At 33.5% G+C, this 15,853-nt stretch overlaps 3 protein-coding genes across 3 annotated transcripts; 1 reads left to right on the top strand and 2 right to left on the bottom strand.

Annotated features, from left to right (window-relative positions):
• Positions 1-624: 624 nt before the first annotated feature.
• LOC25486943 (ATP synthase subunit beta, mitochondrial) lies at positions 625-4,743 on the top strand. Its single transcript, XM_024777066.2, has 9 exons — positions 625-1,074; positions 2,392-2,467; positions 2,563-2,651; positions 2,779-2,896; positions 2,989-3,092; positions 3,196-3,351; positions 3,450-3,647; positions 3,737-4,045; positions 4,624-4,743. Exons 1-9 carry the CDS (start codon positions 625-627, stop codon positions 4,741-4,743), a joined length of 1,620 nt encoding a protein of 539 aa, XP_024632834.1.
• A 1,309-nt stretch (positions 4,744-6,052) lies between these two features.
• On the bottom strand, positions 6,053-8,056 carry LOC120578384 (elongation factor G, mitochondrial). The gene is made up of 6 exons (XM_039831068.1): positions 8,034-8,056; positions 7,924-7,990; positions 6,864-6,902; positions 6,680-6,731; positions 6,494-6,573; positions 6,053-6,331 (listed from the first exon to the last, which is right to left on the bottom strand). The coding sequence occupies exons 1-6, from the start codon at positions 8,054-8,056 to the stop codon at positions 6,236-6,238; spliced, it is 357 nt and encodes a 118-aa protein (XP_039687002.1). The 3' UTR covers positions 6,053-6,235.
• A 6,270-nt stretch (positions 8,057-14,326) lies between these two features.
• LOC120578075 (uncharacterized) lies at positions 14,327-15,732 on the bottom strand. The gene is made up of 7 exons (XM_039830150.1): positions 15,585-15,732; positions 15,408-15,506; positions 15,237-15,317; positions 15,075-15,143; positions 14,847-14,902; positions 14,655-14,760; positions 14,327-14,528 (listed from the first exon to the last, which is right to left on the bottom strand). Exons 1-7 carry the CDS (start codon positions 15,702-15,704, stop codon positions 14,436-14,438), a joined length of 624 nt encoding a protein of 207 aa, XP_039686084.1. The 5' UTR covers positions 15,705-15,732; the 3' UTR covers positions 14,327-14,435.
• Positions 15,733-15,853: the final 121 nt, after the last annotated feature.

The raw sequence follows: 15,853 nt of genomic DNA on the forward strand, positions 1-15,853 counted from the left end.
TAAAATAAACATAAGAGATCAAACATGCGGTACTGAATCATGAATTATTTATTTATTTTTCCAATTCAGTCAATTTCGTCCCTGTAATTTTTTTTCACTTTCGATCAAATTAGTCTTTAAACATGTGACATATGACTTGACAAACCACATCATCGGTTAATGTTCCACGTCATCACTGTTAACGACCCAACTTAACATATAACTCAATTGATGACATTCGTAAAATTCAAGGACCTAATGATCTGTATTTAAAAATTTGAGGATGAAATTGATAGGTACATATAAATTAGTCTTTACTTAATAAAGACCACTCTCTCTTAAGGACCTCTTATTGGAGGAAGAAAAAATGAGTCATTATTAAGTAAGAGACAATTATATAATGACTCTAACGGCCCCACATGTAAAAGAAGTAATAAAATATATACTGGTTAGTCCCAATTGCAAAAGAAATAATAAATTATTTTTGTAAAATGATGTAAAGTTAAGATAAGATATTTTCATTAAAATAAAAAAATAAAAAAAAATAAAAAATATGTATACACTAAGTTCTCTATTAATAGACTAACATTGTGATGCTCTAAAACCCTCCACATACCCTACAACGTCTTCGCACACTCTCTAAAAATGGTTGTTTCACGCAGACTAGTATCCTCTCTGATTCGATTATGGAAACCCTCCGTTTCTTGCTCAACATTAATACGCTCTTCTACATCCTGTGCTTCTCGCCATACCTACGGCGGTATTTCCCAATATGCTTCGTCTGCTTCAACTCCATTGTCACGTCAGGCGAAGATAGAAGTACCCGGAGGTCCTCAAATCAGTGATGAGTTCACCGGTCAGGATGCAATCGGTCATGTTTGCCAAGTTGTCGATACTTTAGTGGATGTAAAATTCAAGGAAGGTTTGCCTCTGCCCCAGATACGGACTGCCCTCGAGGTTTTGGATCATTCTTCTCGATTGGTCTTGGAGGTTGCAGATCATTTGGGTGAGGGCGTGGTGCGAACAATTGCTATGAGTCCAACTGAAGGAGTTGCTAGAGGGTGGCGAGTGCTCAACACCGGCTCCCCTATCACTGTAAATAACACTCAATCCCTTAAAAATATTATTGTTGTTGTTGCTGCTGCTGCTGCTGCTTTTGTTGTTGTTGTTGTTAAGAAAGAATCAATTAGCACTGAATAGTCTTTATTAATATTAGTATTCGGTGAAGTCGGCCTATTTGGCTCTTCAGAGGGGTTTAGTAGGGGGTTTCCCGCCTTCTTTTTAGTGTGGAAGTCGTGGACCCCTCTTAAGGTGAAGGTTTTTTCTTCTTGACCGAGTGCCGCCTCGTCAGAATCTCTTTATTAGGAGGGTTATTGTGGTTCCTAGGGACACTATCTGATGCTTTTGTGGGGAGTTCACTTAGTCGTCTAGTCATCTGTTTGTTTCGCGTCATTTCTTTAATTCGGCGTGGTATAGGTTCTTCAGGTGTTTAAGCTGGGAGTTTGTTCTTCCCTCTTAGTTGGGTGAGATTCTTCGTTTTGTCATAGCGCTTGGGGGCAGTAGAAAGATTAGATTAGGTTTCTAGGCCGGTATTACTATTCTGGCCATTCCTGTTCCTTCTGTGACTGGGAGGCGTGATCTTTTAGGAACTTATGTCTCAGAGTGCCCCTATGCCTACTCCTTCCCTCACCCATCTGGGTTTGGCTCCTATTGCTCTGCATTGTGGAGGTGGTTATGTGAGTTTTGTGGGTTAGGGAGCTGTTTTTTTTTCTTCAGTTGTTTGCCTCCGAGAAGTGGTTAGATGTTCGTGCTCTTTGTGGCTTAAACGGCCGTTTTTTTCTCAGTTGTTTGTCTCACGTTTTTTTTGTGTTGGAGTACTTCTTGCACCCACCTTATCTTGTATACTGATGTACTTTCTTTCTCTTCTCTTATCTTTTGCCTTCAAAAAAATAATAATAATAATTAGACACACAAGCATTCACACAGAACTTATTAGTGAATTTAACAGAAAAAAAAAACTACATTAGACGAACGAGGCATCACAACAGCTTCTTCCACAAGGCCCACACTGTCTACACACACCTAACCTTAAACTAAATATATATAATGTATCATGATATAAAATAGTAAAGTTAGCGGTAATGTTAGTTTTTGGGATCAAACCCAAGACCTCCTCCTTGTAACTCTTTCAACGTCCATTAGCTCACCAACCGAGCTGCTTATGCGGGACTTTTATGGATCATATTACCAATGAATCATGTGCATGGTATTTTGATCAGACCCTGCTGCTCCAGTTCTCCATTATCTTTTAGACTTACATTTCAATTTTGGTTTTAGTGAGTGTTTATGCATGTCTGGCACTAGCAATTACCTAATTAATATTATATAATAATTCTTCTGTATCCCATTTAGGTTCCTGTTGGTAGGGTTACCCTTGGCCGTGTTATGAATGTTATTGGGGAAACCATTGATGACTATGGTGAATTGAGTAAGTAATTTATGAAGTGTTAAGATTATTGTATTTTCTATTGTTTCCTTGGCGTTTTTTTTTTAACTCATGATAGTTATTGTCAATTGACTTAGAAGCGGAGAAAATGTTACCAATATATAGAAAAGCTCCTTCCTTTTACGAACGTAATAAGACTCCGGTCATACTTCAAACCGGCATTAAGGTATTTATTTATTTTTTTATTGTTTCTTAGTGTCTTTTGTTTATTTGTGAATGTATTATTTCTCACTTACGTCAATATTTGCTTGCTTGGATATCTAATGGCTTTTGCATAAATTTTTTCCATATAGGTTATTGACATGCTTGCACCATACCAAAGAGGAGGAAATATTGGGTTGATTGGTTGCGCTGGGGTAGGCAAAAGTATACTTATGATGGAACTGATGAATATTGTTGCTGACATTTATGGTATATGCTAGCTTAATGCACTTATTTATTCTTGTTGAGATGTCATTTTTCCTGTAATATATACTATAATTTAATTATTTCCCATTTATTAGGTGGTTTGTCTGTTTTTGCCGGAATTAAAGAACAATCCCAAGAGGGTGAGGACTTGTACAGAAGAATGGTTAGCGATGGTATCATTAAGCTAGGTGATAAGCAGGCAAGTGAAGTCAATGATACTATTATTCATGATATACATTCAATATATTATTTGAAATATTTGCATTTATAATAGTCAATCATGAATGCTTCATGGATTTCAGAGTCAAAGCAAATGTGCGTTTGTGTGTGGTCAAATAAATGACCCCCCTGGTGCTCGTAGCCGTGTTGTTTATACTGGACTTACAGTTGCGGAAGGTTTCCGTGATGAAGGACGAAAAGTGCTTCTTTTTGTTGACAACCATTTCAGATTTACTCAAGTATTACAACTTATCTATGATAATTTTTCTTCATATATCAATTGACATTCTGCTTATTTTTTCATTTGATAATAATATAATATATGATGCAATTGAAGGCTGATTCGGAGTTATCTACTTTGCTTGGTCGTATCCCATCGGCTGTTGGTTATCAACCAACACTGTCCATTGATATCCATAGTCTTCAAGAACGTATCGCAGCCACATCTAAGAGTTTTATTACCTCTTTCCATACTATCTATCCTGGTGATGACGTTGATGTTCACTTGGATGCTGCAACCGTCTTCTCAAAAGAGGTTTGATTATGTTTGTTAAAGTGGATATTGCTTTGATATTTTTGGTTATCATCAGCTAAATTATTTGATTTTTAATACTTATTGTATAGATCTTTGATCGTGGAATCTATCCGGCTATTGACCCTTTGAAATCAACATCTAGTTTACTATCTCCACACTGTCTGCATGAAGATCACTTTGAAGTTGCTGATGGTGTAATACGAAATCTCCAACACTACAAGAATCTTCAAGATATCATTGCTATTTTAGGAGTGGATGAGCTTAGTGAAGATGATCAACTGATTATTACTCGTGCTCGTAAAATTGAGCTATTTTTAGGTCAGCCTTTGTCTGTGGTAGCCTATCCTAGATCTCAGGAAACATATGTTCATTTGGATGATACCCTTAAGGGTTTCCAGGTATTTTTTTCTTTTTTCTCCATTAGTCTCATTTTATCCAACCAGACAAAGATTCGGTTGTTGGTTATTGTAACTGTAATCTCATCCTGTTGCTATTAGTGCTTTGGTAACCTAGAGTTTTGTTGAGTATTGTTATCATGTGGCCAAAGTTAATTGAAAATAGTTAAATTTAAAAAATAACATGACATTAAATGATTGTATATTATTGAGTAACATACCCAACAAAACTCCTTGCCTTTTTATTTTTTCAGAAGCTATGCATGTTTTTCGTTTTTGTTTTTGTCTGTTGCATGTCATTGTACTAGAAACTAAGTTTGGAAATTTCATTTAAATTTCCAATAATCTACATTTGAATATTTTTATATCTTAAAAATTTTCAATTGCTTTATTTATTTATTTATTATTATTTAAAAACGTGTATTATGGTGAGTTCAATATAGTACAAACTATCCAATCTGGTACTATTCCATATATACGTTATTAAAAGAATATGTTTAGTGATTATCTTTGAATTTACTCATAATGTTATTTGCTAGGATGGCTGCAAACCAACCGCTCTCTTATTGTGTAACTTGCAGGGTTTGTTGGATGGCGAATACGATTACATTCCTGATGCCTATTTTCACATGACTTGTGGCATTAAAGATGTCATTGCAGCGTATGAAAACCATCTCTTGGCTGGAATGCAATGCAACTAATTCTTCTCTATCATGCTATGTGCTTTTGTGGATATCATTAGCATGGGTAGTTTCTTCAACAAAAAATTCAAAGTGATCTATCTGTTCTCCTCGAATTGTTGATTTTGATAGTTAATTGACCGCCAACGCTTGTACACATAACCAAATCAAACACGATCTATCTGTTCTTCTACCTTGTCAACAACCAAATTCTACATTTTCCCAATCTCACTATGTTGTGGTTAATGAAGAAGAACTCAAAGTTAATGGCGCAAAGAGTATTTTTATTTTGCTATACTGTAGAGAAAAATTGTGTACCCATACTCGAACGGGTGTTCAAAATCGAAACCAATCCAAACCAAAACCGCAAAAAACCACATTTGGCTTGGATATATTCGGATAACTTTTTTATTCAACCGCATGGTTTGGTTTGGTTTGGGTTGCAGTTTTTATTTTATCAACCAAACCAAACTAAACTGCAACATAAGAAAACATTAATTAAATCTATGTCACATAAATTAATTAATACTCATAGAAATATAATGGAAATAATTATACAATGACATACTTTTCTCTTATTAAGTTTCTTCTTTGCTTTTTATTTCAAAAACTTAAAATTTTAGAGAACGATGAAATCTCAATCTTTTACATTACTTACCTAATAGAAATACTTTGTCCACATTTTTAATTTGGTGTATGTTTTTTGATGAAAATAAAATTGTAACGTTGGATGAAATTAAAAACATTGTTAAAAATATGTGGAAAACAAACAGCATCAACCGATCCAACTCAAATTTCATTGGTTTGGTTTGGTTCGAATTTTATTTTAAAACTAAACTTATTATTCTATGAGCTCTTTTCTCCTGCCAACTATTTTATGAGATTAGATTCAACTATGCTAAACTCTTATCGGTGGGGTTCAAACAAAAATAGTGGAAGAGGAATCAGTTAAGCTAGGAGAAATAAGTTATGAGGAAGGAATATGGAAGGTATGGGTTCATCGCCAAAGTTTTAATTTAGCCATACTGGAGACGCAAGGTTGGAATATAGTTACCAACCATGACATTACTGTTGCAAGAGTCTTCGAAGCTAGATATTACCTTAAAGGGGATTTTTTTGGGAGCCTAGTCAAGTCATAACCCAAGTTTCATATGGGGCGTAGTATCCACGCTACACATGTAGTGATTAGATGAGGATGGGATTGTGTGTGCGAGATGGGTACGAGATTAAGGTGTTGGTTAATTCTTGGTTGAGAGAGCAGGAGAATTGTTGTGCTACAAGCCCAATAATTTCGGATTTGAACGAGAGTTTTTATCGAGGAGCAGTTTATTGAGAGGATGCCTCGAGTATTCTTTATATTCCTTAACTATTTATTATTTCTCTCTCTAAAGCAACAGTCAAGCCTTATCTCCATAAATTAGGCCTCCTTATTAATTAGATGGGAGATAACTAAAGTTACATAGGAAACCAAAAGTAAAAATCTTTTTGGGCAATTATTACAGGACAGTGTAATTTAACGTTTGAGTAATCCAGAGATACTTTTCATCAATACCAATCGTCCTTTGCCTCCATAAACCTTGACAAATGGTAAATACGCATCGCCTTTACCCTGATAAGCACATCAAATTTGTCACAGATGAGAAAGGTAAAATGAATAAACTACAGCCTTCCCGGTCCCCAAACCAACTCGTAAAGTAGGATCCGGTCCTTGGAAGGCATTCAGTAAAAGCAATACACAAGAAGAAAATACAAAAAAGGAGAAACTACTTACTTGCACGTCAGAATCTCTTGAGACCGACTCAGAAACATCAATGGAAGTCATTGTATAACTTACTAACCCATCAGTAAAGCCTGATTAAATAATTAATACAAAAAAAAAGATTGTCATATAAACATTTGTTTCACATAGGAGCAGTTTCTCTAAACACATTACGACGGCTATGGCAAGAATAAGAACCTGGTGCATTAAAGACAGCAACTATTTCCCCAGCATTAGCCTCTTCAATTACCTTCCAATTTCATAGAAGTATCCCAGTTAGAATTTTAAAAGAGATATGGCAGAACAATTCTAAAAAAGTTCTCCAAAGACATTCGATTGAATAGGAAGATCAAATAATCATGGTGAAAATCTTAAAACTAACCTTAAACACATCATTACACTTCCGAAACAAATGAGGAACCTGCATTTGCATAAAACAAAGGCTTCAGCCACGAAATCACTAATCTCAAAGTGCAATAAATGAAAGCAGAGACATGAAAATGATCTTATGAGCTAAAACTAGTACTTGTCTTTGTCATAGCAATATTTTTAGAAAATAGTACTCCCTCCATTTCAAATTGAATGTTGTTTAAGATTTTACACACATAAAGAAATGCATTAATTAAAAGAAAGAAAGATGTTATTTTACCAAATTATTTTAATCAACTATTGGTTTGTTTTTCATTAAAGAAAAAATAATACTCCCTCCGGTCACTTTTATAAGCAAAAATTGACTTTTTAGTTTCATTCAATAAATTATGTATGTGGTCTATATATGGTCTAGATACATCATTTATTAAATGAATCTAAAATGATTTTTTGTTTATAATAGTGACCGGAGGGAGTACTTTGGAAGTAGTGTGTATAGTATTAATTGAAGGGTACAATTGAAAAGAAAAAGTTATTATTGCATTGGAAACTAAAAGTGACATTCATTTCGAAACATATTTTTTTTGTTGCTAAAACGACACTCATTTTGAAACGGAGGGAGTATAAATTGATGTGACAAGACTAGAATATGCAAGAGGATAATAACATTAGAAGTATGGTTAAATGGATACTATTCTGTAGGATAAGTTTCTTGAAAAAATGATGTGACAAGACTTGAATCCATGCACTTAGTGTTAAGACTTGAATCCATGGACTAGTAAGAAATAGATAATCTGAGGTCTGAGGGTAAATTAACATAAAAAGATCGCATAATTTTGTATATCTTTGTAACTTATTCTTCCCATGACAGAAATTAATTTAACAGAGTTTGAAAAACATATCATAAATGCAATCTTGAATTGAGTCATATATTCATAAAAAATGAACAAATTGTGCAACAAAAAAAAAACAAATTAGTAACATAAAAATATAAAAGCAGAATCACAACGCAAAACAACATGTGCACAAGACCAACGCAATTAAACAAGAACAGTGAGGAGCCTTAGACTTACCTCAAACGTCTTGTCAGTGTTAACGTTTGTAATAAAATCCCCCTTCCGAATGACGCCCTCAAAGATTCTTCACCCAATAAAAAAAAAGATCAACATATACATAAGACAACAATTTGAAGTAAGATTTAACCATATTTAAAGGCCAGGGTACCTTAGATATGTTACTTGACCATACTCCCTCTTCATTGTGATAGACAATGCCACAAGGGTATGCTGTTAAAATAGCCCAATAATATTCTTTTTAGTAGATTAAAAGATAGCATAACAACCATGTTTATCAAGATTATGCGGAACACTGCAGTATTTGCTATATTGTGGTGCATAAGAATAAAGAGTGTAGAAGTGTGCATTCTTTTATACATAGAACCCTAAGTTTGTCTCGGAGATTACAAAACTGAACATTGGGAATGGCTTTGTGAGAACGTCAGCAAGAACATGTATCACAACTAGAGAATTGACACAACTTTTCTCAAACAAAGAACAAATCAAGTTCCATATGTTTGGTTCTTGAATGCGGAATCAGGTTATGACTCAAAGCAACAGTATTTTGTTTGTCGCAGTAAATGATTAATGTGGAGATGGGAACTTGCAACTCATTAAATAAAGATAAGATAGGGATGAACCACCAACATTGACAAAGACTTAAGATTGACCCAGAAGTAGGTCACACTTTATCTTACATCAGAGGTCCAATCAACATCACAATAGGCTTGCAAACTTGTGGAAGACAAAGGAGAAGCATTACCCACAACTAAACCATGATCCAGAACCCTTTATTTGAGATATCTATCAAATGATTCTTCAGGGGTTGAACCACAAACGGGCACACTTTATAAAAAGCATATCCAACTTCTAGTCTAGTTGTGGTCACGTGCTGCAGTGCACCAACTATGGACCTGTTGGTGGCAAGATCTTCCATGTAGTCTAAACCAAACTGAGACAGCTTAGGTTTTTCTTAGAAAGGAGGTAGAGATACCCTTGGTAGAGACCATATCTTCTTTTGGAAGGAACCTCTGACATACATGGCCGGAGAAATAAAGAGATGTGATTAACCTCTATACCAAGAAAGTATCATTCGTCATGACCAAGCTATTTTAGAGCAAAGACAACATTATCATGACACACTTATATTGATGCATTTAATTTGGATTTGTTTTTTTGGGACGAACAATAAGCTTATAATGTTATTGCAAATGTATTAATAAGTCATATATTGATATTTCCCGATTCTAATGAATCAAATCTAACTATTCAAGATTCAAGAAACTGATGTCAAGAAGGAAAAAAAAAACAAGAAACTGGCTGCCAAATTAAAACCTCAAATTGCAATTTCTGATAATTAAGATAACAAAGGATGAAGTTTCTTTAAATCTGGTACCTTTTCCCCGTGCTTAGATTGGTCAAGAGTATAATTACTAGCTTCAATTGGACACGGCAAATAATTAATTACACCATCCAAAAGTAGTTGTAGCCCCTGCACCAGCAACATCAAAAAAATGAAAAATAAAGAACTGATAAAACATTATAGTACAAGCTGGCTTGTATGCATTATTCAAGTCAAAATCAATTTTATCAAATAGTCTTATAAAATCTAAATCCAATGAGAATGCATTGAATATAGAATGTTCGTTTAATTATATTGATAATCAATTAGTGTCCGGAAATGCCTAAGTGTGTATGCATGTGAGAGAATATTATGGGGGGTTTGAAACTTGAAAGCAAGGATCATATCCTAGAGGAATGGAAAAGCTTAAAAAATAGCTAGTTTTTAAAAACAGCAGGACTCTTAAGTAGATTTTATCTGACAGAGATTGCTCTTTTATCATTTATGGTTTAACAAACAACAGGAGTATGTATGGCTAGATTTATGACACAGATTTCCCTTTAATCATTTATTGCATAAGTCTATAAAGCTCCTTGTAGGCTTGTACTATGTTCTGGGTAAGATTTGACCAGAGTGACCTACAGTTATGATTGGTCATGAACCACTAGTGGCCATCATCGCACTAAGAATGATATAAGTGAATTCAATTTCCAAAGTGAACTCTCTGGAAGACCCAAACTAAATTACATCATAATATAGATCATGATTAAAGAAAAAGGATTTTTTTTTTTTTTTGAAGCCAAACTAACCCACCAAAATTGCCACCGGGGAGAATCTAAACTGAGACCTTGAGGGGAGCACAATCCAAGGTCTTGAGCCAACAAGAAGAAAGAAAAGGTAGACAGTGCACATATGAATTTAAAGTTAAAGAAAAAGAGAACATAAAACACAAAATGCAAATATGAATTCAAGGTAATTCAACTATTACCTTATTATATTGGAAAGAATTACCCATGAATGCTGGTATAAACTTGTGTGCTATGGTGGCCCTACGAACTGCGTTCTACACACAAAATAATAGCAATAAAAAACTATTTAAAAAAAAAATTGGGGGTGGGAGAGAGAAGCAACTATGTAACAGGATTTAAGTAGTATTGAACTAGAAGTATTAATGAATTAAATTATTTTAAATATTAGTTTTATTTTATGTCGGTTTACTATTTTACCCCTAATGGTTGTACTTAAGCTTGCCTTTGTGGCTCATATGAAATCAATCAAACATTTCAACAAAATTATCTTCTCTCTAAAACCCAAAAACTCTTACTCTCAAATGTTCATAACAATTTATCCTTTGTATCGGATCAGTGGCGGAGCCAGAAATTTTGAATAGTGGGGGCAATGCATACAAAAATTTATAGCAGGGTCATCTTAAATAATTTGGAAACTTTATTCTAACTTATAGCAGGGTCATCTTAAACAACTTAGACGCTGATTTACAATACTAATTTAGAGGTTGATACCTATTTGGAGTAGTCATTTTAGTCTCTAAATGTGTGATGTGTTTTCACTAAAATATTTTATATTAGTCAAAACTACGAACACATCTTCAACTGGTTGTTTTGTTACTCATTGTATAGACCAAATTGATTAGTGAAATATATATTTAAAGATCAAATTAACTAACTAAAGACGCATTTAAAAATCAAAATGACTAATAAAAAATAAAGTTTGTTTTTGTAATTTTAATAGAAAGTTTGATAACCCATTTTGATTCGAAACCTTTAAGTTTTTCCATAATATATAATTACATTATTATCATATATTAATTATTAAGGAAAATGAAACTAACATAAAAGATGTTGAGAGATGCAGAGCCAAACGTTTTTGTTTAATAGGTTCCATAACATTTGTATGGAAACTTTGTTTTTGAGTAAATATAATAAATAAATAAGTAAATTGTATTAGTGTATATATGTAATGTAATATAGCATGAAACCATGATGATATAGAAATTTTAGTGGGGGCACAAGCCCACATAGTGCTGTACGTGGCTCCGCCACTGCATCGGATTCTATTCTAGGTTATTAGAATCCCTACATTTGAGATTAACATGTAAAACTCCTATAAAAAATAATTGTTAACAACACACCTCAAGATCAGTTGCTGATATGGGCTTATCGCTGCAAAAAGCTTCAGCAAGTTTTTCGTCCACCTTTGACACAGTTTCTATGAGTTCACGCCTCTTTTCTGAGACCAAGGCTTTCATATCTGCAGGAACTTCTTCAAAAACTTCATCAACGGCAACCTCCTTTTCTCTGCAATAAGCAACACTTGAGAAGCTTGAAGAATAAACACATGTATAACCAATGTAGAAGTTTCAGAAACAAACCGATTTAACCCATGAAAATAATAGGCCTTTAATTGCACCAGATCAACAAGTCCCTTAAAATCCTTTTTTAAACCTATTGGAACTTGGACTGCAGCAGTGTGATGTTTAAGCTTTGATCTTGCCTGAAAAATAATGCAAAATGGTCGAAAAATAAAAACAACAACTTGAACTTGAATTATATAGCAACACTGAGTAAGAAATATAGAAAGAGAAATGCTAGCAACACTCTCTTTTGAGTACTCTCTCTAGCGCTCACTCTTTTATTGGGTGAAATTAGTGTAGGACCTACACTTTGGAAGAGTGTTGCTAGCATTCCTCAATATAGAAAATCTCCAATAATATTAAGTTTACCTGATCTAAAACTTCCCAGGGATTTGCTCCATTGTGGTCAAGTTTGTTAATATATATAAGTCTTGGAAGTTTATATCTTCTCATTGTCTTATCAAGAATAATAGATTTGGTTTGCACCCCACCAACACTACAAAGAACAAGAATGCCACAGTCAAAAGCATGCAAAGCCTTCTCAACCTCAGGAGTGAAATAAGTAGCAGGATGAAGTGTGTGAATTATGTTAATCTGCAATGACAAATTTTAAAGAAAGTCAAAGTCAAAGTCAATGTAAGAAGAAATAATTACAAATAGATATGGTTGGACAGAGGGTTGGCATGATTCGGTTCAGGATGAAAACTGAACCGAACTGATTGCATTTGGAACTGAACTGCAGTTGAGAAAGGAAAAGGAAAAGGAAAAGGGAAAAGAAAAAGAAAGAAAAAAAAAAAAAAAAAACTGTGTACAGTTTGAAATAGTTTTTGAAATATACAAGTTCACTTCTCACAATAGTTATCCTTTTATATGTTTTAATTTTAGTTTTCAAAATTAAAAAATTCAAAACAGTTTCCAAAATTGTAATTTTAAAAAAATAGTTTAACAAAAAAGTTTTTAATTTTCAAGTTTTTAAAAACTAAAAAAGAGTTTTTGAAAAGTGTTTCAAATAGGCTCTAAATCCCATATTAGTTACCGAACTGTTTTGAATGGGAACCGTAACAGTTCAGTTTCAGAACTGTTATTCAGTTCAGCAGTTCAGTTGGGTAGTTTTTTTCCCAACCCTACATATGGACACATAATATAAGACATGGGAATCTTGTAAAAATGACAATAAGACTAAATCAGTATATAATTACCATATTGTTTTTCCAGCGGAGAGAATTGATATCTGACCGCGTCTCATTTATATACCGCCAAGTCTGTTCCAAAAAATTCAGATGCTCAATCTCGTCAATCTCCTCCGTACTCTTGCTGGTCTTTTCGCTCTTACCGAAAACCCTAGGTTGACTAGTTTTTTCTATCTGAATCTTGCGGCTATCTTTCGGCCTCCCTTTGGACCTACCTTCCACTAATCTATTGCCACTGAACAACGAGATCCAGATATTACGCTGCGGCTCTGCTGACTCCGAAAAGTGACGGAGGTAGACAGTGGAGGAAGATGGAGGGGTTGTGGAGGTAAGGAGTCGCGCCAAGGAGGACCTCGAGAAACGAGCCATCGTGATGGTGGTTGGTGTTCGTAGAAGAAGATATTTTGTTTGTACCGTTTCTGTGGAATCGGGATACAAGTACAACCCTAGTGAGCTGCAGATATAGCGTTAAAGCAAAGTTAATTTAGGGTTAAATATTTTTTCTTTTTCTTTTTCTTTTAGCTTATTTGATCCAATGGTCCCTCAAATAATTTTAAGTTTTTATTTTGGTCTCACAATCAATTAAAATATTTAACTTTTTTATATAATACTCCCTCCGGTCCTTTTTTTTTTTTTTTTTTTTTGACAAAATAAAAGATATTCATTCATTCAAATTGATAGAGTACATCGATATAATGCAAATTCGCTAAAAACAAAAAGGATGAATATGTGAACATGCTCACATCATCCATGTTAATAGCATAAAACGACAAAGTACAATTGCCTACACATATGACTATATTTAAATATCCGGAATAACCATGTATCCGGATCTGCAACGTGGATGACACCTACTCCCTCCGGTCCTTATTATAAGAAACAATTAACTTTTTTGGTTCATTGTATAAGTGATATATCTAGTCTATATTTACAATAAGATACATTAATTATTCTATGAACCTAAAAAGTCAACTTTTTCTTATAATAAGGACCGGAGGGAGTAATTTCTTATGTTAGAATCATTAAAGAGTGTCTCGTAACACTCAATAACAAGACCTTTTTTTTTCAAATATTATGAATCTATGTTATATTTATCTCAAAACTTCTTTTAAAAACAAAAATCAAAACCCGCAAAAGTCATATTTTTATAGTTTTTTTATTTTTATTGATAGAAGATAATGAAGATTCAAATAAATAAGATGATGATTTAAAGGAAGAAGATGAAGAATATTGAGTTTGCTACCTGGCTTAAAGAAGAGAAGAATGTGTTTTATGTGAGTTGCTTGCAGAATTTGTCAAAGCTTGGAATAAAGGAAAGCTTGAATCGAATTATTATGAAGTCATTAAAACTGCGCCTCGCACAGCCCATAAATGGAAAATCAAAAAGTAGATTTGAAGAAAGAGCAATCATTTTGATCCAATCTCTCTATAAACCCTTTGTTTGTTTAGATTTACTTGAAACTCAGTAAGTATAGATGTTATTTATCTATATAAATTTCGTAGTTCACGCTTGTAAACTTTTGTACTTCAAGAAATACCATTTCATTGTTACCAAAAAAGAAAAAAATACCATTTCATTGTGCAGTCAAAGCATGTTGTCTAATGTATTCTTCATATGAAGCTCTTGTTAAAAATGGTTCAACTGAGTAGGCGGCTGATGTTGTCTTATGTATTCTTCATATTTCGCAGCCTCTTTAAGTACTCTTGAGGAACCGAGTTCCTAGTAAAATTAAAAAGAATAAAAAAAAGCATGTTAGTAATATGCCTACAATTGTAAAGACTTCCTAGGAGGAAGAGCTATTGTATAAAATAATTTAGACAAGTTTCCATCAGACTTCAACATTACCATCAATCTCCAATAATGGCGCATGCCATATATATGATCCTCTCCAACAATCGCTACAATGGAACTCCGAGTTTTAGCATGGTCCCAGAGCCTTGTTATCATAATTCTTAAACAACAACAAACCAATTATCAAATATTTATACAGTATCAATTTATCTTATTATAAAAATTAATTTTAAACACTAAACTTACAAGTCTCGGACGTCGTAAAAAGCCATATCATGAGCCATATCTCTCAACTCCATATCCTACAAAGAAAAACATTAGAGTTGAGAATTTAGGTAGTTAGAGTTGTTGTGTTATACTAAAACTCGTTGTAACAATAGAGAATAAAATGCTAAATTAGAAATTCATTCCCTGAGATATTCTCAGTTTCTATCACTTTCTATATTTTAACAAGAACAAAGTAGAGAAATTTACATTGTCTTTTTCAAATCCGTATCTCAGACGTAGTTCATCTAACTTTCTATCTTCACATGTCTTCAAGCTCTGTCATACGATTAAAAAGGTTTAAAAAAATAAATCAATAACAAATAAATTTCATTTCTAAAATTATAAAAAAAATAAATAAATAAATCTTACACGGTCGCAGATATCGCCAAAAATGATTTCCATCTCCAATGCTTTCGCAATCTTAAAGGCATACCCTTGTTCACAGCCCTCCTATATTAATAATTACATAAAACAACTTAAAATTCTGTTATATATTTGTTAAAAGTTAAATAAAAAATATTAATAATTAAAACAATTTACATGGAAGTATGAATAAAATTTGGGTTCCAAATAACATTCAAGGAACACCGACTGAGGTCGCAAATGATACAATGCAGTTTCCACGTCTCTTCTTGACTTCTGCATAAAATTAATAAAATGTAAGTTGATTTTGATTTTCTATTTGCAGTAAAAAATAAAAAATAAAAACCAAAATACCTCTTTGGTATGTACAACAGGCACAAGATAGACATAGCATTTTTTACTTGGGCCGGATGATGGGCAGCTCAAAGTGACAGTATTTTCATGGATCGGAAAGGAGTGTAAATTTACATTCATTCGTGCAATACTTGCCAACGAATTTGTCATGCTCTGCAAAATTGTAAAGAGGAAACAAAATCAGCAGTTAAATTGGATAAAACACACGTGTGATGCTTTTCCGTCACTTAAAATGGGCAAAACACACCATAAATGTCTAATAAAAGTTG

The sequence above is a fragment of the Medicago truncatula genome, chromosome 2 (genome assembly GCF_003473485.1).
Source record: "Medicago truncatula cultivar Jemalong A17 chromosome 2, MtrunA17r5.0-ANR, whole genome shotgun sequence".
NCBI lineage: Eukaryota > Viridiplantae > Streptophyta > Magnoliopsida > Fabales > Fabaceae > Medicago > Medicago truncatula.